This window comes from Camarhynchus parvulus, chromosome 3 (assembly GCF_901933205.1).
Source record: "Camarhynchus parvulus chromosome 3, STF_HiC, whole genome shotgun sequence".
NCBI classification, from domain to species: Eukaryota; Metazoa; Chordata; class Aves; order Passeriformes; family Thraupidae; genus Camarhynchus; species Camarhynchus parvulus.
The window spans coordinates 31,734,426-31,760,529 of NC_044573.1; the positions used below are offsets into that span (position 1 = coordinate 31,734,426).

Consider the following 26,104-nt stretch of genomic DNA (forward strand, 5'->3'; position numbering starts at 1 on the left):
AATCTATGCAGTTAGGGCAGGAAGGAGAACATGTCTGTACACACTGCCCTAGCATTACAGAATCCTTTCCAAACAGTTCTTGGATTTGAGGAATTTGGTTTCAATCACACTGAACATAGGTCAAGGAAGCTTCAACTCAGTGATAAAATGAACATGACATGTAGCTGCAGTCTTTGCACCTACAAACAAGTCAATATTTTGCCCACCATGAAGTAGATACCTGCTGTTAGAAAAGTCTCATTTGGCTGTGAGGAGTGATCCTGCTGTCTCTCCAATAGCTGTGGGATATCCTTGTATATGTGGGGGACCAATCTAAGCACCCGGCCAGACACAGACACCATGGATAATTTGATCTTGGACTCTGCGTGCTGCCCTTAAGCGCTGCCTCCACCACTAGCCAATGCCTGTCCCTCGCTGTAAGGACCCTCAAACCTATCTTTAAGCAACTGCCCTGCACTAACAACACAATCCCTTCATGGTCACAGCAGGACAGGCAGCAGGCCCACCAAAACCATTGTAGAGACAAGGCCAACCACTCTGTATCTGCTGTAAAGCAATTGATATTCCTGGCAGTACAACACAAGGACCACACAGAACTCATGAGCTCAGAAAGAGCACCTACACTGACTACATACTCAAGTCAGGTGTGTTTCCACACAGTAAAGATGGACTTACTTGTTTTCTTCCGCAAAATTTGTTTAAATAGTCAGATCATTCAAATTTACGATTTCCCTTCCTTCATCCTCCTCACATACGCAGGGTGCCAAAATCCAAGGCAAGATCTAGGAGAGGTCTTAGGAGACGAGCTCCAGCACAATGTGGCATCAGTGTGTGGATAACATTTACAGTCATCCCCTCCTGACATAATCACTGTACCCAGGTGACTTCCCATCACCGAGCAAAGCAGGTGGGCTGACTGCAGGTCAGTCTGGATGATACCAGAGATCATGGGAAATAAAAAATTGCCATCATTTTTACAGCTTGGGAAAATCTTATTCCACTTGTTTTTAGAGCTCTAGTTCAACAACTGGCTCTTTCAGAGGCAGTGCCAGCCTAATGCAGGCTCTTGTTTCTGTTCTCTCACCACAGCTTCCCCTACCTTGTCAAAACTATGCAGCACACTACATCAGACATTAGGAAAAAATGGGGAAAAGGTTTCACCCTAGATTATTTTTCACCTGAATCAAGTTTTCTGCCTTAAGACACTCAATTGCCATGTGAACAGTTGCAGTAGCACACGTGAGAGCATGGGCAGCATCAGGTGTGTGGCATTGCTGCAGAAAGAAATGCTTGCCAATCTGTACCCCAAAGTTACACTGACACAGCAGTTACAATGCCTCTGCCAGCTTTCCCTGCACACACAGACAGCTGTAACAGCTGGGCTCACTTAGGGTGAAGATTGAGGCCCTGCTTCTCTTCCCACCCTGCATTTCTCTAAAGCCCTCCAGCAGTATAACAGGGTTCCAAAGAGGGCACAAACTCATTGGTGCACTGAAAGCAGAACAGCTTTACAGGCATTGTAGCTCCTCTAGCTCACACTTACGCCTGCAGAGCAAGGACACAGCCTGGGTTCGTACAGGTGCTTTTAAAAACAGCTGCAGAGGCGCCACTGAAGTTTGTATTTTCTCTTCTTATATAAATATGCAAAAGGTTAAGTAACACACACACTTTCCAACAAACAAGAAACATTAGCCAGGCGTCTGCTGCCAGGCATTTGCAGGTACTTCTGTGCTTTTATGGATCTTTTAGAGGCTTTGGACAACATTAGAGCTTCAGCTAAAGGAGAGCTATTTATTCACCTTAAAATTTTCATTTGTATTGTGCTCAAAACAACACATTACAAATTTATTTTTTTTTCAATTTGCTGAGATAGCAATAAACAAGGGAAAACAAAGTATTCTGTAGTGATTCCACTATCCCTGCACACCTTGGGGTTTCTGGAGACTATCACTGGCAGTGACCAAGCATACAATGGGACAGTGCTTTGTACACAGAGCAGCCTGTAAAGCCCTATGTACAAAGTAAACAATTTAGTTCACAGACCAGCCTTTGCCCTTGTGATGTTTAAGACAACACAAACACTCTGCAGGACTGCTAAGATCATGGTAATTCAATAATGTTTTTCCCTTACACATAATAATTCTCTTTTTTTGGCAAGCAATTACAGATCAATGAAGAAAAATACTCTTGTATTTACATTTATTGACCAAAAAATGCACTGTCATCTTATCTATCTTATCTATTCCCCAGTGCTGAGAAGCTCACTGTCTTGTACTTGAAAAAAAGATTGTTACTATCAATCTTTTTTTCAAAAAGAGAAATCTTTTTTGAAGAAGTAAAAACTGAAAGTTTTTTTTCTTTTGTTTTCTTTCCCAGAAAACAAAACCCACAGAAATTACTTCTTCCTTTATTTCACCAGTGGCTGTAGATTTTAATCTTTAGGTTTATTAGTCAATACATCTCCAGGTTCTTTGCTCTACACATCTCACTCCTTTAAGAGCCTAACATACAGTCCACAGAATTTGATGTCCATTGAATTTTATGGTGAGAACCAGTGAAAATATATCTTTTATTATCTTTATTGCTTCAGTAGCTAAGAGGTGAAAGGTTTTTTGGAAGCAACAGCTTGAGACACATCTGCAAACTCCTATTTACAAGAGCTTGGGGCAGAGATATAGGAAGCAGACAACTGAATGTCAAAGAGAAGTTGATACATACACAATGCTTTACAAGTTTCTGTGAAAACAGATTTTTTAGGAGGTGAGCCAGCAGTATAACAGGTGAAGTCTGTGACCAGTCATGTACTTCCGCTTGACCTAGGTGGAAACTAGAATTCTCCTATACTTTACTAATCACAGAACACTGAGTGAGGTGTGACTACCTCAGACAAACTGGGCTCAATGTAGAAAATCCCTTAATCCTGTCTTTATTGCATTTTCTTGGAATACAACATCCCTGATGAGCAGCGTCTGGAAGATTTTTGGCTGTACAGAAGAAATTCACACCATCCAGAGCTGCATTTCCCACACACCTCTAAATGGTAATTAGTTGCTGTAACTTCTGGACTCTACAAATTTAGCAGTCACCTTGAGCATGAAAGCCTTTGTAAAATTCATTGTCAAACCTATACAAAGGGTTCTCAGCATTGGGTTTTATCTATACAATAACAATATCAAAATATTGTACTCATACTTTATGCTAGGTAATCAAGGCAACTTACTGGAAAGCCATTACATTTTTGACCTATTCATGTTTCTCCTAATCCATTAGATATAGACCTTTAGATAGACATTAGAAGTAACTTGTTGCTCAATCAATAATTTTGACAGAACAGATGGGAAAATATTTAAACATCTAAGCAAACTGTCTGCACACCTATGTCGTGAAAGAAAACTGAGAACTTGGATACACCAATGTACTGTTAATTTAAGGGGGGAAAAACTGTTTTCAATTAACCTTACAGTTCAGGTGGAGTGTATGCTCCTTAAGCATTTCTAGTAACCCCTCACACATTTTTATTGCTATAGTTGTTGGTCTGTGAACAAATACTCACCCACGTATTCTTCAATAGAAGTTACAAAGTCTATTTGCTAGAACTTTCCATCAATTGTGGTAACAACTACAACAATGAGAAAGTTTACAATCTAACACTAACGAACAAAGATAATGTACACTTCTTTATAGACACAGACTTTTACCCAGATATATGAAAATCTATCCTGCAGAAGGGTTTGTTCACCAAAATTATACAATTCAGTTACTATGGTTTGTTCACCAATTCAGTTACTATAACTGTATCTTGGTATGAAAAGTGAAGTGTTGTTGCATCAATAGTGAAACAACACTTAAAAGAATGTTTACTGGTTTTGTTATACACAGCTGAAAAAACAAAATGTCAAGGTTATAGATTCCCTGGGAAATAGACAGCTGAGATTTTCCACTGCTCTAATTTTTGCAGGTAGTTTTTCTCCATTTTGTATCTAGTTTGCACTTTTTTACTTCTGGCCCTAATATAAACTATCTTCCTCTTACACTTTTATATTTGAGATTTTGCCCATCTCACCTCACTTTTTGTTATGTACCCCTAAAAAAGACACAGCAAACCAAATTTTGTTTGCTGGCACACATGCTGTATCAGAAATAGTATATTCTGGTATAAATGTGAATTAAGCAAAGCTTCCTAGGGTAAAGAGCATGCAATACTAATTAATGTACTTAACCTCCTAGAAGAGACAGAATTCAGTAGAATTCAAAATTAGAAAATAAAATAAAAGAAAAAAGTAGTTAAGTTACTGCACATGAAAAGGAGTATTCTAACAAGGGCTGTAAGAAACCAACGGTAACACTGGGGGGAAAAAAAAGCCAAGAAAACAACCACATCACATTAAAAAGACCCCTCAAAACAAATCTTTCATAGGAGGGCAAGAAATAAAAGGAAAATATTATTTCAGTCTACAAAAAGATGGCACTCATCTCTCACAATTCTACCCACTCCACCATTAGAAGAAAATCTGCAGACCTGCTCATATCTGTATTAATTATCACTGCACTAGCAATAGTCTCTAAAACATACACTGCTGTAAGATGCAAGACATGTAAGAAGTAATAAATAATGACAATACTGTGATATGTCTTTCTAGTTGCTCTTTCTTCCTGAAATTATTTTGAATATTTACTGATGTTAAAAGGCACTTGTTCAGCTTTTGTTTATGCTTCATTACTCTCAGAAAAACTAAAGGCTTTTGCTGAGATGGAAATAAGGTTTCTATTGATTAAATGAAAATTAATGAAAAAGTTTTAAGCAATGTTATTGAGACAGTCTTTACATGTTCTTTACCAAAAAAATGTGTTTTATTAGAAAATTGCTCCCTGCTTTAAAGTTCTGGTTTGAATACAAAAGTTTATTTACGGGCAGCATTGAGCTAACTTCTTTCCCAGTATTCTGTTTGTTTCATTATTTTTGCATATTTTTACATCTTTTCCCTTGAGAAATCTGATACTGCATGTGGACAACTGATTTTTGAGACTGGTGAGATTACCCAGGTAGCATGAAGATGGAAATTCTTATTACATTATGGGTTATCTGCTTCCAGGAAAAAGTCTAATTTTTGTGCTAATTTATCTGATGCTGCAGCATTTCTTCTGTCTGTGTAACAAAGCAATGCTTTCCTACCTTCATCTAAATGCTCCCCAGGTTTTGATCTTGGTAACAGTTATTGCCAATAAATGATGTTCTGCTCTGGATACCCTGCCTTGTCTACCTTTCATCATTTCCATCTCAAGGGCCCACTGGCAATACCAAGCTGACAAAAGTGCTGAAATTCAAGTCACCAGCATTTTTGATGACTTAGGATCATAAGATGACAAAATGTGGGACACTAAAACATGATAAGTGATAACCAAACCGAAAAAAAGACCAAATTTGAATGTTCATGAGATCTGAGCACTTCAAGGTAAAACAACTTCTTGCATTTTCATTTCCTCACAACGTAAAAAAATAATCTGGGGCTTGGAACTCTAGCGTAAAGAGAAAATTCCATATTGTGAACCTCCCATAAATCAGAAGGGAAAATATTTTCAAGCATAGATGCTATTCCTCCTCACCCCCCCTTCACTGGTCCTCACCCAGAAACAAAATGTTGCCAAATATACAACAGACAGCTGTTCAAGAGCACAAGCCAACACTAAACCACTCTTCCATAGGTAAAATAAATTCTATTGTGCCTCTGCTAAGAATCAGACTATGCATGAAGCATCTAGGTAAACACAGAGAAAATAAATTTCAACTATCCTTCTGAAGCCAAAAGAAAAATCAGCTAAGCAAAACACAACAGCATAACTACACTGTTCAGGTACTGAGCAAACTAACTGTACTTTCAAGAATATCAGAACAGGTTATCAGAAGTTGAGGCTTTTTGGCTTTTAAGCAGAGCATTCTGCCTCACCAGGAAACAGTAACTCCTCATACTGTAAGTTAAGACACGCACCTACTGAAATACAAAAAGAAAAAATAATTATTTCATAAGCGTTGGTAGAAGACTTGGCAATTAATATTCACCAGATTAGATACTTAATTATTTTATGGAATAAAATAAATCTCATAATTGAAAATTTTTTAAAGAAACTTTGATTTTTTTTATATAACTCAATAGATACAAATGTTGAGATTTCATTAAATTAATGCAAATGAATAAGCAAACCTTGAACCCTCATAGTAAGGCACATCCTTAGATGGGGTCCACACAAAAGATTACTCTTTTGTTGTTGATTAGACCTTCTCTGTTTACTTAGCTTTACATTCGCTTGTATGAGAAAGAGGTAATGCTGCCTGTTACAAATTAGCTCTGGTCCTACAGATATTCTCATTACACATGCAATTTATTTATGATTACAGTAAGAAGGTTAAAAGCTTTTTGTGACATCAGAAGAAAAATATTATCATAACCTGCAACACTGCCAATGTATTATTGTAAAGAATGACCTTTTTGACAGCATTCTTTGAGCATGGAACACAATTGATTTGAATTCATCATTTTAAAAGAAAGAAAGAATAAAACTACCACCTTTCTAAGTCTCTGGCTGATAAAAATTAATGTTCTATCCTTGGACAAAACAACACTATACAACATACTTTGCTAAATATATATTGAACACTCCTAGGTTCCATTTCTTTTTATCAGCAAAGTTTTGGATTGAGTTTTTTTCTCAGGGAGGTGGTGGGGAGGGCACTCTATTTTGTTCATTCTAACTTGGCGATCAAAGAATTTTTATTTTTACACTATTACAGAAGTGCATTTTTCTAGGTTTCCAAAACCACCTTATTCAACCTTCCCCATCTGTCACCATCTGCTTCTTTTTAGCATGTACTTTTTGTGTGATCACATAAGCATGTGAAAAATAACTAACATTCAGATGATTGTCTGCTGGTACATTTGAGGACTGGGCATAATAAAAGTGAACTGCCAAAACGTACTTAACACTTCTAATTTTGTTGGGTCTTGCATGTAAGCTACATTTGATTTTCAAACTGTTTTACAGTTGGAAAGTTGATCAGGTACTCTAACTCAACAGTAAAACTGAGACTACATAATTAGCTCAGCACTAAAAAGATTGTATTGAAAGGGAGGAACAAAACCCAGAAATATATCCACACGAGTTCACACATCCCTCTTGACTGAGTCTGTCTGCTCAATGTTGCCTGAGGCACAGGATAAGATGCTGCAAGCAGTCTACTTCTGGACAGGCACAGCCTGAGTCTTCTCTCCAAGCTACCACAGGACAAGGATAAAGGACTCTCAGATTTACATGGATGTAAGAAATCTCACAGAAAATGCCTGGAGAAGCAAAGACACTAAGCCAAGGGTAGAAATGCATAGAAATACAATGCAATTCCTTAACTATGCAGCAGATACTGCTTCTAGCTTTAGGTGAAGAGTAATTGGAAAATGCCATCATGGCACAAAAGCTGAATGATGGAGGTGTCTGTTTCCAGGACTCTATCGTGCTATGGCACAGCATTTCGGCTTGTAAATGAACTTCCCAGTACAGTTTTCACAGGAAAATAAAAAAACAAGACTAAAGCTGGAGAAACAAACTTACCTCCATGCATTAACCTCACTTTATGAGAATTTCACATAGAAATTTTTTCCATCTTTTTAGAGTAGCACCACTACAGGCCTATCAGGTCTTCAGGAAAACCATATGAACCAGAACACCAGTATGTTTTTATCAATGCAGACAATTTGGTAGAGTGTATCATTATCCTTCCTCTAAAGAAAGAGTGAACATTCAAGAAAGTGAACAAAATAAAAAGAAGCACAATAAAAACAAGAACTGCCCCTTTCCCTAGACAAACCCTAACAATCAACCTTCCATTAGTACTTACCAGAGGTAACAAAATATGAGTGAGAACTTGCCCTCTAGAGCACAATGGAAAACTGAGCTCAACATAAAGCTTCTTTCACACCATCTCTTTTTCTCCAAGTCTTAGAAATTCACACCTGTCTTAAAACCTTGTTGCAACACCTTAACAGCAGCCTTCCCTTAATTTATGCCATCTCCACAAATTCCCCTTTCCATCCACTAGTTCTAGAGGTGGAAAATAATGGCACATACCTACTATTTGTAAAAAGTTGCAAAGAACTTCAAAAGGCACATTACTTTGATGCCTCGATTATCTTCAAATTCAAATGAAATTGAACAGACAAGGAGATTAAAAGGAAATTGCATAAGTCATGACAAAATTATTCTGTCCTTCAGTTCCTCTATATTCCTGACCAAACAACTCCTCAGTAAGCTTCTCTTCAGTTTCAAGCTGCTCATTAATTTCTCCTGCCATTTGTGTCTCCCTGCAATACACCTTTTCCGTTCCTACTTAGAAAAAATAAACAAACATAATCATCTTTAGTCCAAACTCTCTTTCCTGCCCAAAATCATATTTTTCCCCATAAGAAAAATATTCTAATCTCTAATCTGTGTTTTCTGATCTATCTAATCTACCTGTGACATCATTACATTCATTTCATTCATTTCTTTTCCCTCTTATTAGCTTCCCTTACTATCCTCCTTCAGTGTACTCTAATTCTTTTCTCTACCACATAAGAAAAGGGAAAAAGGGGGAAGAGGAAGAAAAAGGGAAAAAGGGAAAAGAAAGGAAAGAGGCTTCAGCTGTACTACCCATGCAACTTCACTTTCTCTGTAGTAGAGTGGGCTGAAGTTTTAACATCCCCACCTTAGCTGATCTCTCTCAACTGGCCTGCCTCAGTTTACCCACAGTGTTGACTGCTTTTACCAAGCTGTTTGCAAACAAATGCCTTCCTGCTTCTCCCAGCACTTTAAGGAGCTCTTCTTTAACATTGGCATTGCAACTTCTATCTGCATTAAAATCCCTGTTAAGAACAATGCTTTGTCATGATGCCTGCAAAACCCGACACATCCATCTCTGTTGTCAGCCTGTCTCAGCACATTTCAGTAGTTCCCTCTCTGCCCACACACAGCACTTAGTTTCATCTCATATCAGACAAGTTATGTGGTAGATCATCATAGTCTCACTCCAAAATATTATCAGACTGCCTTTGGCAAATATCCTGATCCAATCCAAGCAGATGTTAACAAAAATAAATGTATAGCTGCACAAGTGACAAGATGCTTTTTCTGACTCTATTGACAGCTTCTTGTAATCTGTATATTCCACAACACTCAGAAAATTCACTTCAATTCCTGAAAACATGGAAAAGTTCAGGTTTTCTTGTTACAAGCATGCCTGCTTTCCCTTGCTGAAATTCAGTCACTGAACTTTGATGGCCAGGTTCTAGATTATATCAAAGCCATATCCTTTCTAAGAGGAACAGCTGTAAGTAAGAAATTGTGTGCAGTGTGAGGAGAGACAGCAGCTGCCTCTTGATAAAAGTTCTATCCTTCACTCCTCTGAGATAAAACTCAGGGAAATAGCTGATTACACATGATCTCTCACTCACTCCCATTTTTAGAAGAACAATCACTAAAAAATACTGGCCAAATAAGCGTTGTATAATTGATCTTAGTATTTCCTTGATCCTTACTGGTCTTATTTTAGTTACAGGACATGCACATCTTCTGTCTAGTGGTAAAGGCTATGAATCTGCTCCTTTCTTGTTCATTGTCACATACCCTTGAGTGACTGTAACTGCACAAACTATATAGAAATAGTTTGCTTTTTTAAATAAAATGCAACTGTTCTTATAGGAATCATCTAATCTGTACATATGAACCATTTTTATACATATTCATCCACCTAATCTGTACTTTTATGCCAATAAAACATAATTATATCCTTCAACTTCCTCTGTTATTAGAATAAACCTACACATCATTGATCATCTACACCTTTTAAGAGTCATTCAATGACATCCATGAAGTCCCTTACAGACTTGTTCAGAGTCAAACCAACTTCTCTTCTGTTATAGAAAGACTTAAAACTTAAAAAGTAATTTCTGGTATTTAAATATTGTCTCTCCCATGACACCAAAACTTAGTACCACATTTGACTGCTCTCCTGTAACAAAGACTGTGCACTTAGTCCTAGGAACTTGAACTGAAATACAGAAATCCAGAAACTGTTACCTCATCCAAGGAAACATCCTTATAAATGATCAGACCCCAAAGAAATTTTACTTCTCTGCCCAAGTAGCTGCATTTCCTGAATGTTCTATTAAAGGGAGTCTGTATCTTTATTAGCAGGTCTAATCCTTGACAGTCAACTGAAAACTATCAAAATCCAAACTGCTTATAAAAGAATCACAGGTATATTTACAAGTACTTTCCTCAGTTTTATTCTTTCTTTTTTAAGCAAGCGACTGCCTGTAAAAGACATGTGGTCCTGTCCTGCCTTTGCCACTCCAAAACTGCAAAAGAAGCATTTTTTGGAAAAAAAAAATAATCAAGCATTCATCTGTGTTACCTAAATGGGATCACAATTCATCTTTTTCTCATTGGCTCTACAAATATTTCCTGACATCACAATGATCCCTAATGTGACAGCTTACTTTGAAGAATAACAATGGAAACAGACTTTTAAGAAATAGTATCTTTGTCCTGAGAAACTGCTAACTGAGAAATTGTAGCATATTTTATACTTTTCAAATGGGGAATGCAATAATTCTTACAGCCAAGGGAATTATTAATTATTACCGCTACACTTAAACACACACAAAAAAAATTGGCTTGTGTTAGCTCTACAGCAGATGATAAGGGTAATTTCACTATTATACAACCAAATTATTCTCTAAAAACTATAACATTTCACAAACAAAAAGTTACTTGCTCATTCTTCAATAAGTGTGACAAATGTACATCTGTACTGTTAACAAATATAAGCCCTGCTATTTGGCAGTGGCAAGTATTTTCTTCCTAGAGGATGTGTTCATATCTCTACTGTATCTTATGTTTAGCACATAGTGATGCAAGATGAACACAGTCAATGCTATTTTAATTTTCTTTAGACCATGGAAAACTGGTGTTGGATAACAGGGAAGGGCTAGGAGATGGGGATGCACCCATAGACCACTTGGCCAAATGCCCTTCATACCCTGAACAGCTCAGTGTGTGGTGAAGGTACACATTAACTTCCATATGGGTTCCACAAATGATAAATCAGTGGTGGTTCAGAATTCCATCTCCACAAATGCAAATTGACTCTAACCTGGCAAGTTCATTACAGTTTTTTTGCTGTGGCACATCATCCATTTGATCTCTGCATGGACTGGGGCATTTTTCTGGATCTCCTAATTATCTACACAGTCAGTGTCAGGTCCTATATGAGAGGCCAGGCCCTATCAATGTGAGATGAAGGAGCCTTTTCAACAGAGGGTCAGAAGGACTACTTTGATCTCAGAAACAGAAGGTCTGTGAGGAAAATGCAGCAACAGGTAGGCTTATTTAGTGATCAAGAGCAATTCCGAAATTGCCCCAGGTAATAACTCTCTATCAATCCACAAAGATACCTTCACCTCAAAGACTGTCATGCAAGGAGGAAATATACTTTCATCTGTCTTAGCTACTTCCTTCTCTTGCTGCTGGAAGCATCTGCAACTTAGTTTTTGCAAAAAGATGGAAGAGTGAGCAGGACTCTATGCCTCAAACAATGGTGCAAAAGGCATTGGGAAAACCAAGTTTGTAATTGAAACCACAATTACTACTAAAAAAAAAATTAAGTCAGTTTTGAGGCTGGGTATAGATTCCCCCATCAGTGCAATATTCCTGGTCAGCTGCCTCCTGGGGTGGTAGGCAGCAGTCCCAGGCTGCCCCTGTGTTTTACATAGTCCACTGTTCTAGAGTTCTCTATCAGCAGCCAGAAAGTACATGGGAAACTGAACTGAAAACCTGAAAAAGGGATGCATCCATCACAGCTGACATAGATTAAAAAAAAAGGATGCAAAGATATTATTAAAAGGGCAGATAATGAGCAGGTTTCTGCATATAATTGGAGAATTAATATCTTGCCTCTAAAGCTGCCTTTAAACTTACCATGACCAGGCAAAACTTAAGTATATGCTGCCATTTGTCTTGGGACAGGTAGGCAGGAATTCAGCATGGTAACAAGATTAAAGTCCAGTTGTAACATCAGGCTCTCATGCTCTGAAGCTTGCCACAAGGTAGTAAATCTTTGGCACCTGAAAATGATTTCTGTGGCCTGAACTGCAAAGAGAAGTGATTTTTGGGCATTGGTTCTCTGAAGCAAGCCCACAAACAGACTGAAGGACCCAGGCTCCTGAGGGTCCCTTTATCAGTCAGCTGCCCTGGCAAAAATAGATACAATTGTCTCAGGGGAGCAGCTGTCCTCCTAAAGGTGTTGAGTCTTCTCATGCCATATCAGTAACCTGTCTAGGTTGCTTGCTCAAAACTCTTTATCCCTCAGGGAAAAGGGAATGGGTTCCCTTGTTCCCAAGGTTAATGAAGAATCAATTTCTTTCAAGACAGATTTTTACAGGGCAAGTCTCCAAAAACACTCATAATGGGAGGGAAAGCAGAGAAGTGGGGCTTCTAGAGAACAGAAGAGCAAACTGGATCAAGCAACTTGTGCTGAGAGTCTAAAACCAAGTTTGATGAAAGAGAGCTAACATGTTTTCAAATAAGTCAGGGATGATAGTACCAGATGTATGAAGAGAAAGTTAGTGGCTCCTAAAAATACTGATGTTTCCTTTACTGTTGGAGAAAGAACATATCAAAATATCTTGCTGTCATCCCAAATGGATTCACTAACTCGACCTATCATATTGACTTATAGTCAAGTATTAGCAGTTTCAATTTCCTCTGTGATTGCAAACTGAAAGGGACTTTAAGAGATTTAGAAAGACTCAAACCCATGTACCTAGCCATTCTAAAATCTTAACTTCCAGCCAGCACTATCCAGAAGGTGATGTGTACCTGTTTGTTTGACATTCCTTAATTTAAAGACTTAGAATAAAAAACAAATTGCAATCAAAATTGCTTGTTGAAAAGGGCTCCAGGGCTTGTGGCTGCTACTCAGGATTCAGTTCTGCTGAAAGTAAGAGAATAAAGACTATGTCTAATCAGTGACTCCTTCCTTAAAACTAAGGCAAGTTGCTCTTCAAAGGCAATAGGTAGTAACAAGACTTCTACTGTAGTGGAGAGTAGCTGCAAGAGGTGGGAAATCCCCCTGGAAACTCTTTAAAACTTTCTTCAACGAAATGGTAGAACTGAAGGGCTTTTTAAAATCTTTTCCCTTGACTAGAAAGTTATCTCAGTATGAGGTGTGCACTATGTCAGTTAGAAATCTTGAATGCTGACAAGAGTGGAAATAAGGGCTAATTCAGCATCCACAGAATCCTTAGCATGAAGTAAAAATTAGGCTGTCTTTTATATCATTACTGGAGCTGTATTTGGCAGCCCCTGAGGAGAGGTAGAGTGACACTTCTGAGTGCCACAATCAGAACTGTTGACTGAAGCCAGGCAGGGCCAAAACACAATCTTGGTGGTGCTTCCCTTGCCGTTTTTCAGCAGGCACTAGTGGCAGAGCTGTCAGCACTAATAATACTGGAGCAGATCATTTGGATGACTTGAGCTTCCACAACAGACTCTCAAGTGGCCAAACCAGAGCTCCAATCAAAGTTCCTGCAAGGGGAACCAAAGCAATGTCTTCATGTCCATCTTTTTATCAATCCTTAAGGAGTGTGATGCTTGGCACTCTGAGTACCAGCTAATGGGACAGATGGGGTGCCACACCCTGGGATGCCACTTCTGCTCACATACTAGGAAACAGCCAGTTTTGGTGCCCACCTCAACCAGTTCTGAGGTTGACACACTCAACTGCTTTTAGCAGAAATATCTAAAATTTCAACTCCCTCTCCTTGCAACCGGGGAACTCAGATAAAACCCATCAAACTCAGTACCTTCCTATTCCCCCTCGCCTCCACTGAGGCTATATAAATGCTAGTTACACAGCTCAGTTAAGCAGGATCATATGTTCCAAGTGACAGACAGATGGAAGATTATTTTTGACGAAATCATTGGAAGATAAAAACTTTAACAGAGAAAGGCAAACATAAGAAGCAAAATGCACGTTAGAGGCCTTTTTAAACACTAAGAAGCAGAGCACCAATATATATACAACCACCACAAAGAATAGCACCACATTCCATTCTGAATAAAAGCTATAGAGTATTAATCAGGCAGACTGTCAGTCTAAAATTAAATGGAAAAGAAACATTTTATACAGTATTATAAGAAAATGTTCTAAATCATACCTCAGGTGCCAGGTATTCTGGAGTACCACAGAATGTTTTCATAGTTGCTGCATCTGTGATTCCTTCTTTGCAAAGTCCAAAATCTGTAATTTTTATGTGTCCATCTTTATCCAACATTAGATTTTCTAACTGTGTGTTGGGGAGAAAAATATTCCCTTAGTATTTCTTGACAGGATAGATTGATGCATTACATCAATTTTATAAAAAAAAAGAGTTATTCCTTGCAAAAGAATGTAATTCTTTTGTAATTTTTTAAAATACAGCATCTACCATATTACAGCATGTAACAGTGTTTACTGCCACACAAGTTACATAATTAGTCAATACTTAAATACAGTTTACAATAGTAAATCCCAGGTCAAAGACTTCAGAGGTTTCCTTTGGTCTAACATGACAGCCACTGATCAAGATACCTTTTACTTTCTATACTGTCATGGAACAGCCTGCATCCATAAATCCTTAAAATACCTCCAACTTCCAGAACCTTTTCAATAATAGACAGAATTTGGGATAGGGCAGCTACTGATAAAAACACCCCTGAGGTAAATTCCTCCTTGTCTACTTGCAAAGGAGACTTCTTAAATTGTGAATTTATACCTCCCTATGTTTTGCACTGATTTTAAAATACATGATCCTTGCTTTGAAATGTGAAAGCATTCAGAATAATGGCTAATATCACTTTCCCAAAAGGTTTCAATTAGTTGTACTTAAAATACAGATAGAACTGAAACCAAGGAAAACATTCTGAACAACTTTCCTCAACAGAAAATGGTTTGGTTTTTTACTAATTATAAGGCATGTAGTGAAAATACTAACATAGAACAATCATAGCTCTGTCATTCAAAATCTGCAAAAAGCCTAAAATACAATCAAAAGTTTGGATTTCCTGTTGAGTCTACGTGTGTTATAAAGAAAATGCAAAGTAGACAACACAAAAAACAGAAGAATAATGATGTCAAACTCCCCTTTCTTTACTATTTAGAATTTAAATAAAAAACTATCACCTATCATTCCTTGACCAGACAATTCTGTATTTTCCCAGGATTTCACAGCATTTCACATTATTACAACAGATTCTACTACAAACAGGTAGCCCAGCACTTTTTTTCTGTTTGCCTCCCTGAGCAGTACTTGCCTACCATTGTCTCCTTCTCCTGGGTTTCTGTACAAAGGATTGCATGAATGAATTCCACTACTGTGCATGTACAACAGGAAAACACAATTCCTGTATATGAAATTAAAGGCTTGACACAGAAAAAAACCTGTCTCATCATGGAATTTAGAGGTTCCTCTTACACAAGTTAGAAAACTTTCCTGTTGAAAACAGAGGTTATTTTTCCATATAACATGGTCATAGTGTGTAACAGAGTACTGGAGCAACTGTATACAGTGGCAAATCTTAAACAAATTACATTCCAATAACAGGGATACAAAAGACTGAGATACAAAAGACAAAATAATTTCAAAATCAATGCTGAAATAAATTCTTTTTCTGTTGAAGTACTCTGAATTCTTTTAAATGTTTCCAATGCATACAGACACACCTGGTTGCCGAGATAAAAAGAATGCAGTCACATTGTCCCAACTGACCACTTCCCTTGTTTCAGGACATTGAGAATTGTATTCGGGATTTGCGCTGAAATCTAAGTTAAGAGTAACAGGGCAAGGGGTAGAGAGGATGAGGATCAGAAGTTTAAATCTCCTTCAATGCTGCTACTACGGTATCCTGTTTCATTTTATAATCAAATCAAAGTCAGGGAATGTACCCATCTAGAGATTACTGTATCAAACAACTTCCTCCAGCACACACAGAACTTAAAACTTAACACAGATTTTTTTTTTTCCCCTTTAACTCTGAATAGTGCAACTTTATAATTGCTTTGTGTTTGTCCCCATAGCCTCTGCAAAAACAAAAAAATTGATTACTTTTTTTCCTTTCTTTTTTTACCTTGAGATCACGGTACACAATCTTCCCAGAATGCAGATAGTCCAGGGCAGAGACAATTTCTGCACCATAGAAGCGTGTGCGGTCCTCTGAGAACACCCGCTCTCTCGACAAATGGAAAAACAGCTGCAGGGTAAACAGCAGGGACAGGATTGTAATAATTACTGATTTAGTGGGGGAAATTAACACAAACATAAAACACCTCTCATCACCATATTGTGATGATAGATAGTGTACTCTCAGTGGACACTCAGCACTCTTAGACAGCAGCTGGCTTATCTTTTCCAGGTTTCCAAAGGGAGAAAGCGAGCTGTTAAATCAGCGTTTTAATCAATATACCAATCTTGTTTAAGGCATTCTGCTTGCTACTCATTTAACCTTCAGTTACCAGAGGAAAAAAAAAAAAAGAAAAAGTATGCAACAGCATCATTCTGTACTTCTCCCTCCGCTACTTCCTCTGATTTTTGCTTTAAGCCACTGAGAAATATCACTAAAATGTATAGATTTTGATTGTCTCATGTTTTTCAGTGCTTTAGTAACTTTTCTTTGAACTGAAAAAGGTATAGTTCTTCAATAGACTTGGACTGAGCAGGGAACTGGCATTTTACAAACTATATATTCACATGCTAGCAGTAGTAGTCACTAGAAAAAGCAAATCAGCAATGCTGAGGGCTTATAAAAACAAATCCATGTATTTAGTGTATTTCTTTGCTACAATGTAAACATTAATTTGTTTGGGTGTTTTTTCTCTTCTTTAGTACTTTTGAAGTAACAGCACTTTGAGCACTTTGCAGGCACTTTAAAGTCTTTCAGCAAAAAATAATAGTCATTATGTATTGCCAGTAATTTCAGCTGCAATGAAAAAGTGTAAGATAAATCTCTGTAAGATTGTCAGTATCTTAATGGATAAAACATCACCCTCAGAACCTGGAACAACATCTAAAAAAGCGCATTTTAGCTATTCAATTCAAATGTTTTCTGAAGTGGTGAGTTTCAATTACTGTTGAAAGCAAGTTTGGGTAATTCCTCAAGCAAAGATTAGCGAGTATATTTCTGTATTCTCCTTAAGACCAGATTGGCCATGTTACAATGTTTTTTGCTTCACCACAGGAGCTAACAATCAACAAAACAGAAATAAAAAATGTTATTATCATTTATAAATTAAACTTAGAAAGTGAAATCCACAACAGCTATGCATGCAGGCTTGAGTGTTGTTTTTTTTTCACTGTTTGAAGTATCAAGTAGATGAGAACTGTGAAATGACAAGGTAGGTTAAAAATTACCCAAAAGCTAACCAGTAAAAAAAAAGCCAATGATGTGCTTAATCTGTCTTTATCACATCCTACTTTATGCCTTTAGAAAATCTACACTATCCACAAGGCACAGAACAGTGTAGGAATTACTGCAGCTATTTTCAGTGGGTGGGCTTCTGGATGTGGCACTTGGGGACAGGGTTTAGGAGTGATTATGATGGTGCTTGGTTGATGGCTGGACTAAATAATCTTCCAGGTTCCTTCAAACCTTGATAATTCTGTGACTTTTCAAAACATAATTAAAAAGTCACTGCTATAAACTAGAAGTCAATTTCTTTCCTGATAATTGTAATTCATAATAGGTGCATCACTTTTGTCTTAGCCTAAACAACATTCCCACTAAACTGAGCCTTTTGGCAGCATATATGTGTATAAGCAGAGACTTCACAGAATACAGAAACTGCACTATGACTTAAAGAAAATATTAAAAATTTCATTTGTTTTATCTGGATTCCCCATTCAACTTCTTTTCCAGCGCTGAAGACACCCTGTACAAAAAAGGCAAACCTGCATGACAAGGAGGATCTTTATTTTGCAGGTGTGCCTGTTGCTCCTGTTGCTCACCTTTTAGGCACCAGGCCCTGGTGAGACAGGACCCCCTCTGCAGTGATTTCCTCTCTGTACCCATGGCTGCCCAGTGGTCAGGGCAACCACGAGACCCACGCACACCAAGTAACCAAGTCTGACTTCATGAAATGCCTCATGCATTATCAAACTGGGAAAAGAACAAGTATGCCTCCCAATTTGTGTGGTCCTTTCCACACATTTCTGTAGTATTTAAATAGGAAACAAATACTGGTAAGGTGAATTTCATTCACATAAAGCAAAAGACAAAATTTACGCAATTTGTGCCTTTATGTCTGTTTTATGGTCTCTCATAAATAATAAGCTAGTGCTACACATTTTTAAGAGTGTTTTCTGTTTTGGTGGATTAAAAGTGACTCAAAATACAGATCAACACACTCTGAAAATTTGTAACTCCCAGTTAGTCCTACATTTCATATCTATTCCAAAGGACTATTGGAATTTTCTGTTTGAAAGAGACTAATCCAGTAGCTGAACAGCAGCCTTAGAAAATTCTAAAACTTCAGGATACTTGTCACCAATATTTTTGTTTTAGTTTCCATTTAAACTGTCCCAAATCTGAATCTAAAAGTTGCCAGCCTGACAATTAACATACAAAAAATAACTTACTTTAGTGTTTATTTCCAACAAGATCATTGATATTCATTAAAAACACCAACTTCAAAGTAAAATGACCAGCTAGAAACAACTAACAGCAGTTGTGTTTGTCAAAGAAACTGTGAGCTTCTGAGTCAGCTTATTTTAATGTATATGTGACACCACAGTCACTCTTCCTCACATTATTATAGCACCTAACAGAGCTGTCACCAAACCATACTTGCTAGTTTTGAATGAAGAATGTACATTTAGATAAAAAAATGCACATTAAAAGCACATTCATACACTCAGATATATGCTAAAGATATTAAGCAGATTCTAAAATTATAACAGGGAAAGCAGGGAGATTACAGGGGAATTACAGCATAATTTTCAGCTAATTAATTAGCTGGTTCACTATTTCAGAATAATTCTGCCACTGTGTTCTATTTACAATTGTCAGAACAGGAAGATTATATTTATTAAGTCAAAGAAGGAAAAGAAGAAATGTGATGGAAGGTTAAAAAAAAAGGTTTCCAACAATTTCACTATTTATTGACTTACAGTTATTAAATATGTGCTGTAAAATCACTGGAATTGCAATAGAAATAGCTTTGGCACAAAGAAAGCCATTTTGCACATAACATTTTTGATGGCATACACGAGGGTGCTATTGTTACAGTGAGGACTGGGGCTCCAAATTTCTTGCTATGCCTTTAAAAACTGAACAACAATGCTGTCATGGGGTTTTTCCTAATAAAAAAAAACTTAATGGAAAAATTTAAACAAAGATCAAATATAGAAGTACATTCAGCTGCAAATGCAAGCATGCCAAATATATAAAAGACACAACCTTGTATCAATTGATACGTTAAAGTTGTACACACCACTGACCTACTTTGCATGTTGTAAGTTGAATGTCTGGCTCTTGCTGTTGTGTACTGGGTTTGTTCAGCCCTGCATTTTATATTTGAGTGTTGATTTTGCAAAGCACTTGCAGTAGAAACCTTGAAATTTCAAATTATTTATTTATTGTTTCAGACTTTGTACTGCTTCTTGGCACATTCTATACCCAAAGAAATATAGCACCCTTACCATGGACTATCATACTTTAAGGCTAAGGAACATTCTCTAGTTTACTTATTTTTTGTTAAGTAGGTTGTAAATTCTCTTTTTCTTTTTCTTTTTTTTCTAGACAGTAATAGCACTTGTTCAATTACAACAAACCATTTAGTTCTCTCCTGTCTAATGAATGGAAGTAAGAGCTGTGCAACAAAAATGCCAAGAGGAACAGAGATTCAGAATTCTTATGTAGAGAAGCATCTGAACAAATGTTAGGGTCTAATTTTATTATACACATAATTACCAATTAAATTTGTTACAAAGTACAAAATCTGGAATTATCCTTAAATGCAGAGTGAGGAAGTTAATCAACTTATTAATCAGCTGAATCAGGGTACTCTGCAGAGTAATGTATGTAATAGATTTAATTTCTAAAACATTTTCAATCTTTAAAGCAAAATACTGGAAATAAAAATGGGGAAACATACACTCCAAAAGTATTCCCCAAAAATAAAGAGCCATTTGGTCAACTCAGCTAAGCCAGATGAATATTTGTTTTCTTGAAATCTAATTTCAATTTCTTAATGCTACTTCAACATAATTCCTTCAGTACAACAAAGGTATTGAAAAGTAATTACAGTGGCAGATGCATCCCTCTAGCTATACACTGCAACATAGGCTGTGATCAATAGACATTGGTAAACATTTCATCCATGGAATCTAAAAGCAAAACCAAATGAAGACAAAATTAAGCTTTTGGTCCATAAGATTTTTTTGGCAATTATTTCAAGATTGTGCATTCAGCAGCAGGAAAAACATCAGTATAAGGAAAACATATTCAATATCTCCAACTGAATAATCTGTTTGGGAAAAAAATCCTCTAATGGTTTTCTTTAGTATATTAAAGTACATAATATGCTGGGGTATCTTTTTAATGGAATTCAAAGGATTTTACTGTAATGCTTTGCACACTGTAAAAGAGCACACACATAGACCAGAAAAACTGATGCAGTTGCATTTTCATTGTAACATGTTCTCGCATGACCTAAGCCCAACCAACTTAAAGTTACATAAATTGTTACTATTGTAGAGGGATATTAACTTCACTGTGGATCTAGATTTTTAATAGATATAAAGGATTCTTGCTTACAGTAATTTAACACAACTATTTCTCCTTCAGTATGAAGTTCTGTGCCCCCTTCCTTGACTGTTTTCTTTTCTAGCTATAGAAAGAAGAAGCAAAGGCTCCTATTGCTGACCACAGTTTTTATTACTGTTCTAGGGCAGAAGCCTAAATGGTGGCACTTTATTGCTTTCACCTGAGTAGGAGACAAAAATATTTATACAAACTTCCAAGAACTCCTTCATGAGGAGAATTGCCTGGATAATAGTGCCCCTGAAAGACACAATCCATGAATATACCCAACAAATTGATTCAGGCACAACAGTTTACCTAAAAAGAAATGTGTAAGCTAAAGGAATTTTAAACAGAAACACACTGAAGGTAGCACAGCACTGGAGAGAATCAAAAGCAACACGGTACATCTACAATCAATTTCCCATTGGAAGGACATAATTAAAAGATGAATTTTCAACACCATGAACAGTGAGAATATATAGGGAAATGTAACTTCCTTGAAACACAAACAGAATAGTAGATAGAAGAAGCAAGAAACAAAAAAGTCTGTATCATATAAACTAAAATGCTGGCTAAACTTTGAGCAACTTTCAGTGACTCTGAGTTAATAATAAGGCTATTTTTACAAATATGAAATCCTCTGTATTTTTTGGAAGACACTGACTAAAATCTGAAATTCACAAGAAAATTTGGTAAGATTAAAGGCTTTCCTATTAAAAAAGACAGTTTGTCCAACTTACTACTCCAGATCTCTAGTCAAAGAGAAGCACATGGGCAAATCAAGAGAGTTTCCTCAAAGAATACTGCCTACTTCCAAAAGGCCATTCTTTCCCACTGTGGCAAAACTTCAGCTAGCTTCATTGACTTAGAGAACCATCAGCAAAACCATCAGAACCATCACTGACAAACAGCAGCACCATACCTGGAAGAAAGTAACCCAATGCTGGCACGAGTACATTGCAATTGCAATCCCCAAAGCAAAGGCAGGCTGTCACCCACAAACCCTTGACACACAACACTTGCAGTTGTAGCCATGAAGTTGCAGAGAAATGCAGAGAAATGCAATTGACCAAACTACAATTGACCAAAATACACCCAGAGCATCCTCAGTCATAAGAAAGGAGTTGAAAACATCCTTTGTGGGCTTTGCTCTGCATTCAAACAGGATGGGAAAAAAGACAAATAGCTAAGTTCAACTTTCAAACTGTCTTCCCAGAGATTACAGAAATGCAGTAAGATCTTACAAAGAGGAAAACCATGAAGAATTAGCTAGTTTATAAGACAATACTTAAAATTCATTGCAGACAGTGCTGACTTAATATTGGTGATGTAAATTCAATGTCAAGTAAGCCAGCTGAGTGTCCAAGAGAAGGTTGTTATCCCTTTACTGCCAAGTGAGATTTTTGGATCTGGTTCAACACCTGTGATGTGCAGAATTGGGTTTATACATTGAGTTAAACAAGCCATTCTCCTATATGAGAGCCCTATAGCACCATATTTAGGCATGGCTGGTAGAGGATGGCCAAGGACAAGTTGGGATCCAATGGGCTGCAGGCATTGGGATTATAGCTAAGCAGTTTTATTGCAGGAGAACGCAGCTAAAACATAATGCAAAGCATTTACGTATCATGCCACAGCAATTCCTGAATGAAGAAAGAGTCTTTTAATTAAAGCAAAACTCCTAGTGGAAACACTTAGTCCTTTAACATTATCATGAAGCATAGAGTTGACAAAATAAAGAAAATCCCTCAGTTCATGTTGCAACAAGACACAGTCTGAATAGCAAACAGCACCTAAAAGGTAGATAAAAGCCCTCTTCTTCGATTGCAGTTCTCTAATTCCATTTGCTGGGTATCATTTTTGATATTTCATTCTCTAGTAAGCAGCTGGAGGACAGCAATGGCTTCAAAGCTAGCCACATTCTAAGAAGTTCAGCGCTTCAGTTGAAATTTCCAGAGTACCCAGCAAGTGGAGTGGAGACAAGCAATGAAAAAGATGAATGTTCCACTCATTTCCAATAGATATTTGCAATAATTACAGCAAACAAAGCACAGATTTCGTATTAGGACAAAAGTAACACTCATCAATATTATTTTTGCTTGTTTACGCTGGATTATGACTGTTTCATGCCAGAATATGCTATAATATGCTTAAATAAAAAGAACAATAAGCAAGTCTATGTAATTATTTCTCTAGCATTAAATTATCTCTCACTATACAGAAGTCTAATTTTTTCAGAAGAGGAACTACTTTTGACAGAAAAGTTATAAGAACATGTCAACTTTTTTTTTAATTAAAAAAGTTCAATTTTTTTTGTAAAAGCCCTTTAATGATACTAGAAAGCAAAAAGGCAAGGAAGAAATATAACCTTAAAAGTGTAATCCAAATACAGCTTTACTGTTACAAGTGCAGAATATTTTCTTAAACTTACCTCTCCTCCATTAACATACTCCATCACAAAACACAAACGATCCTTTGTCTGGAAGGAATATTTCAAGGACTTGCAAAGAAAACAGCAAAATCAAACCAATTATCATCTTATATTAACCCAATATCTTGCACTTAAACTGTAACAAAATTTTATCTTTTTAAGGAGAAAATTCTGATTTTGGTAAGAACTTTAAGAGTAATTAAAAGTGCAACTTTTTATCTGGAGCTTGAGATTAATTAACACAAAAACTTTCAAGTGTTTCTTCATCTCTGCTACATGTCCACTGATATGAAAACATCATGCTTATTACAAGAAAGTATTAAATGGGTACTAAAACACACAATTTCATACAGTACCAGCTATTTCCACTCACTGTACTTCATGATGTCCACTTCCACAGTGCCCATGAAGAGAGAAATTATCATATTCTTTTTCGATTCTCCCAAATGAAATTTTAAAAGTCATCTTAACATCCAGCATGCTTTCATTTCCAAAGCAAGGACTTTCTAGTTTCATATTATGGAATGTTAAGGATGCTAAGTGCCAAATTAATATATTAATTTCCATATAACTTTAAAGTTGTAACAGATGTTATGATCTTAATTAAAAATTTTGATTTATCAATGTTAACTTATCAAAGATACCACAGGAAATCAACAGATGAAGACTTGGTTTAAAAGAAGAGAAATGCAGTACAACTATGTGTGACTAAATTGCATATCTCAATACAAAGCTTGCTGAAGAATAACAGAAAGATAAGAAGGTAGAACTGCAGTACCACTGTTGCATTACTGCAGTACCACTGTTGCATTTTTTGATGGGAGGTAGAGGACCTCTTTTATCTTTACTGAATTTCCAAGGATATTTTGGCCTGCCAATGTACATGCAATCCTCTGCTTTCCAAAAAAGTTAAGTTTTTCTAAATAGGAAAGCTTCCATGCTACACTTTGAAATTTTAATATAAAAAAAATCCCTGGCTCAAAAAGCCTGTTCATTATATTTTAGAATATAGGGAAGTATTTTTTAATATATTCTCAAACAAGAGGTATCAGAATTGCTTCTACAGAAGAAAGCCACCTGTAAAGTTAAATCAATTAATTGTAATTTGTCATGAGTCTCAAAATTTTCATCTTTTCAGTCTTTCCCTTCTGTTAAATATTAACCATATGGAGACAAAGGTAGTGGGGTGTGAGTTTTGGGGCTCTGTAAGCTACTTATTTTGAACAAATAGAATAGTTATTTTTATTGTTTTACTGAATTTTCAATTAAATTTTCTTAGTAAAAAATACTTACTCTTCTGTGAAATTAACAACTTTTATTTTAGAAGTGTTCATATACAAAAACTGCAAAATATTGCACATTGGCTACACATTTCTACAATTAAATTTATTTTCAGTACAGTAAAGCTTTACAAATTTATTAGAAATTTTATTTCTGAATTCTTAATTACATATCCTGATTAAGGATATCATAAGCACCAGATAGTGACTGATTGTTTACAAATCATCATGAGAAAGAATTCAAAATTTGTAAAGTACGTTCATAATGGATGTTAAATATTACCTGCTGATGTACTCCAAACTAGTTCCCAATACTTACTGTTAAAAAAGGGTGTCTGGTGTTTTTCAATACTCTGCTTTCTGTAAGAGTATGAGCCACTTCATCCTGTGAAATAAAGAGGAGAAGAAGTAGGTCTGAATTAAGATATAAAATTGTTATTTAATTAATTATAAGGAAAAGGTCAACACTAAAAGTAAGAAAGAAAGAAAGAAAGAAAGAAGGAAGGAAGGAAGGAAGGAAGGAAGGAAGGAAGGAAGGAAGGAAGGAAGGAAGGAAGGAAGGAAGGAAGGAAGGAAGGAAGGAAGGAAGGAAGGAAGGAAGGAAGGAAGGAAGGAAGGAAGGAAGGAAGGAAGGAAGGAAGGAAGGAAGGAAGGAAGGAAGGAAGGAAGGAAGGAAGGAAGGAAGGAAGGAAGGAAGGAAGGAAGGAAGGAAGGAAGGAAGGAAGGAAGGAAGGAAGGAAGGAAGGAAGGAAGGAAGGAAGGAAGGAAGGAAGGAAGGAAGGAAAGAAAGAAAGAAAGAAAGAAAGAAAGAAAGAAAGAAAGAAAGAAAGAAAGAAAGAAAGAAAGAAGAAAGAAAGAAAGAAAGAAAGAAAGAAAGAAAAGAAAGAAAGAAAGAAAGAAAGAAAGAAAGAAAGAAAGAAGAAAAGAGAAAGAAAGAAAGAAAGAAAGAAAAGAAAGAAAGAAAGAAAGAAAGAAAGAAAGAAAGAAAGAAAGAAAGAAAGAAAGAAAGAAAGAAAGAAAGAAAGAAAGAAAGAAAGAAAGAAAGAAAGAAAGAAAGAAAGAAAGAAAGAAAGAAAGAAAGAAAGAAAGAAAGAAAAGAAAGAAAGAAAGAAAGAAAGAAAGAAAGAAAGAAAGAAAGAAAGAAAGAAAGAAAGAAAGAAAGAAAGAAAGAAAGAAAGAAAGAAAGAAAGAAAGAAAGAAAGAAAGAAAGAAAGAAAGAAAGAAAGAAAAAGAAGGAGTCACTGTACAGTTTTGAAAAATGAATGAATTTTCATATTTTTGAGGAAATATTTGACAAAAATCCGACTTAACATACTTTATTTCATTTTCTTATTTTCTTGTTTTAAAATGAAGTCTTTACACTCAATTCAGAGAAGAAAGAAATTATAATATTGGATTTGATAGCTTAAAAACACAGTCATCACAACTTCACAGCTCCGGTATGAATCACCTGAACAATGTATCTACAGAGAGACTAAACCAATGTGCAAGACATGTACACACAGAGTAACTGACAGGCAAATATAAAACC

The 26,104-nt window shown here is 36.4% G+C and overlaps 1 protein-coding gene across 3 annotated transcripts in view; it reads right to left on the reverse strand.

The window, feature by feature from the left end:
• The window catches only part of AKT3 (AKT serine/threonine kinase 3), a 152,780-nt gene that overhangs the window by 24,214 nt on the left and 102,462 nt on the right, over nt 1-26,104 (reverse strand). For all 3 annotated transcript variants that reach the window (XM_030946131.1, XM_030946130.1, XM_030946132.1), the window contains 4 exons: nt 24,893-24,958; nt 23,294-23,362; nt 16,192-16,314; nt 14,244-14,372 (listed from right to left, as the gene is read on the reverse strand). In XM_030946131.1, coding sequence (XP_030801991.1) covers nt 14,244-14,372; nt 16,192-16,314; nt 23,294-23,362; nt 24,893-24,958 — 387 coding nt within the window. The remainder of the gene's footprint in view (nt 1-14,243; nt 14,373-16,191; nt 16,315-23,293; nt 23,363-24,892; nt 24,959-26,104) is intronic.